Genomic DNA, 3,170 nt, shown 5'->3' on the forward strand with positions numbered 1-3,170 from the left:
TTTCACGAATTCACATTAGGAAAAAAGATACATGGTAAATGGTATAGATTTCCTGATAAATGGTATATAGCATCAGTACTACTAAATGTACCTAGGAAGAGTATAACTTTTGTATGAAGTACATGACCCATCAAGTTGAAAATTGTATATAGCATATGAAAATATGAATAAATAAATATATCTGCAATTTATAAATTTCTAATGTTTTAACACAGACTACTAAAACACACTTCTTTACGACGTATACTTTAATTGTAAAATTAAAAGAATGTAAAGTTTGTGCAATCGAAGTGATGTATCACCTGTTTAACGTTTACAGTATTTGATTACTAATGATACAAAAGTTCATCGATATTTGCAAAGTTAACATTAAGAATTTGTTCTTAAATATGTACACATAGAAAGAGTTCATTTGTATGCTTCTCAAATTCAAAATAATTACAATAATTAGTCACACAATCTTTGTATTTAATATATATTTACATCTGTCGCTTACATCTGTTTATTTTTATGGGTTTCAGTCGTAGTATATATATGATAATAATAAAAATTAAATAATACCTTTAAAGTATGGAATATAATAGATAGAATTATGACAAGACAAAAGAATAAAAACGCGTATACATCAATCAGTGTCCGTTGTACCCAGCTCTGAAATTTAATCGGTGATGACAAAGTTTCTTTTGGTTGACGAGCGGCGTATTCGATGCTCCAAGTCGCTAAGTCCAACGGCGGCATTGGTCGATCCCGAAATTCACGAGATAATTGTTTCATATTTTTTGCATAACTGAAAAAAAATATTTTATTATTAATATTATTTTAAAAACTTGCGTGATTTTATAAAAAATATTGATCAAGTTATTAGACAAATGCATTATCAAACAAGCCAATAAAAGCTTACGCAATAATTTGAATAAGAAACATATTGTAACCGTTACTTTCGTGCCATTCTAGTGATGTAATTTCATATGATATATTCCGTATTTTTTATAAGACTGTATCTGTATAATATCAATGTACTTCTTTTTTAATTTTTATTAAAAAGAATTAGAGTAACAATTGGTCGATTTTTCGAGACATTTAACGTTTTTTGTTTTATTTATGAATATAGTGCATTTCACAATCGACATCTTGCATAAGCTCTTATTTGGTGTTTATGATAATTCGAGCTCGAGTTAGTACGAGTTAGTTTCACTAGGGCCGAAAAATATAATAGGCACAAGCATCTAGTGTGTTTATGATTCATGACAACTCAATGCTGTCCGATGAATCGAATAGAGTAGAGTTTGGGGTAGCGTAGCGGATAGTATAAGTACAAGAATTAACTGTATCAGGTAATATAGTTTCGTAAAATATAACAATAATGTTACGAAACAATAAGTAATTACATTTTAGAAAAATTAGAAGCATTAAATTAAATAATGAAAACGTATCGTATATTTGTGAAATAACTAAAAGTAGAAAACTATTATTCTAATATATAATTAACCTGTTATTATTGGATATTTCACAAATATATAATAATTTAATTTAGTGCTAATTTTTCATAATTTAATTTAGTGCTTCTAATTTTTCCAAAATGTAATAACTCATTGTTTTGTAACATTATTGATACATATTTTACGAAACTATATTACATGATACTGTTAATTCTTACACATATGCTATTCACTACACTACTCTAACTTTAATCTGCTTTCCCCTATTCGATTTATCGGACAGCATTGAGTTGTCATGAATCATGAAGATACTAAATAGTTATGTCTATCATATATAATATTTCGGCCTCAGTGAAAGTAACTCGTACTAACTCAAACTCGAATTATCGTAAACACCCCAGGCAGCAAGCCGTCGTAATTTTCACGTCAATATGTCGTCATTATTGGTGAGTAACGTCATTTGTCCTTTAAGGACGTGTATTTAACGTCATGTTTTAGACGTCAAAATAACTTTGCAAAATGACGTTATGATAACGTTTAATTTACGATATTGTAGACGAATTTCTTTTTCGAATAAAAATATAAGTTCGCTATTCTTATAGATATATTTTCATATAATAATCAATTTAAACAATAATGGGGGATATGATCAATGATAAATCTTATCATGCTATCCTAGCAGCAAATATTAGTTGTCCAATGATTATAATCATAGCTATAGCTGTTTCATTAAATCAATATGTAATGTTAATCTCTACGATTTTGATGTGACAAAAAATAAATTTTTTGTTTGCTGCAAAAAAGAGGTTTTCTTTTTTGGGTGTTTTCGGAGAAACATTTGTGGTATTGGTCTGAAACAATGATGTAAACTTCGCAGGCCATACTCTGAGGCTGCGTTCCGAAATTCACTGCCAGTACTGAAATTTTATAGTATACGTAACATAAACTGTAAATTTTATAGTATACGTAAATTTTATAGTATACGTAACATAGACTTTCAGTATTGGCAGTGAATTTCGGAACGCAGCCTGAGCAACGAATGAAGGGTAGCGCACCATTGAAAATCGACCGTATCCGTGAACGCTCGTAGCGCAGAAGTTGTATTTCCCGCTTTGATCTATATAACGATGGATGTGGTCCGTTAAGCGTTGCTGATGCGCCACAGCGACGACTAAACCATATTACTACATTTCACGCTTCAAAGCATTTGCAATGTTGAAAGGACTCTAGCTCTAATATAACATCTCTGCGTCTCAGCGGCGTGCGAACACGTGCGAGCATTATACAGATATATAGTAACGATTATTAGTTTTACTGCTTCATTCGTGCACTGTGAAAGTTATATACTGCATAATTTACAGTTACTACTGCATAATTTACAGTTACTACTGATTATAAGAGCTTTAGTGAGTCATATTAGTTGCTTTCCATTTACATCAAAACTCAGATAAATCTCACTTCTATCTTTGTTACTCACAGAATATGAAACAAAGATAGAAGTGAGATTTATCTGAGTTTTGATGTAAATGGAAAGCAACTATTATATTCATAGATTTGTACCATCAGAATATAACCTATATGTTATACTGGGATCTTTCATTTTACATGTAATATAATTTATAACATTATTATATGATAGAATCATATTTTGTTATTAATATTAATTGCATTAGATATAAAATCGGATATGTATACATTGATCCAGCTTGATGACATGTGTGAAGGAAGCTT

The 3,170-nt window shown here is 29.9% G+C and overlaps 1 protein-coding gene across 1 annotated transcript in view; it reads right to left on the reverse strand.

Moving 5' to 3' along the window:
• Positions 1–315: 315 nt before the first annotated feature.
• The window catches only part of LOC116846725 (UDP-glucuronosyltransferase 2B31-like), a 283,436-nt gene continuing 280,581 nt past the window's right edge, over positions 316–3,170 (reverse strand). Inside the window, exon 6 of the mRNA XM_032820934.1 lies at positions 316–787. Coding sequence (XP_032676825.1) covers positions 493–787 — 295 coding nt within the window. The 3' untranslated portion in view covers positions 316–492. The remainder of the gene's footprint in view (positions 788–3,170) is intronic.

This window comes from Odontomachus brunneus, unplaced genomic scaffold, assembly GCF_010583005.1.
Source record: "Odontomachus brunneus isolate Ranch 3 - 2012 unplaced genomic scaffold, Obru_v1 Obru_scaffold_068, whole genome shotgun sequence".
Lineage (NCBI taxonomy): Eukaryota > Metazoa > Arthropoda > Insecta > Hymenoptera > Formicidae > Odontomachus > Odontomachus brunneus.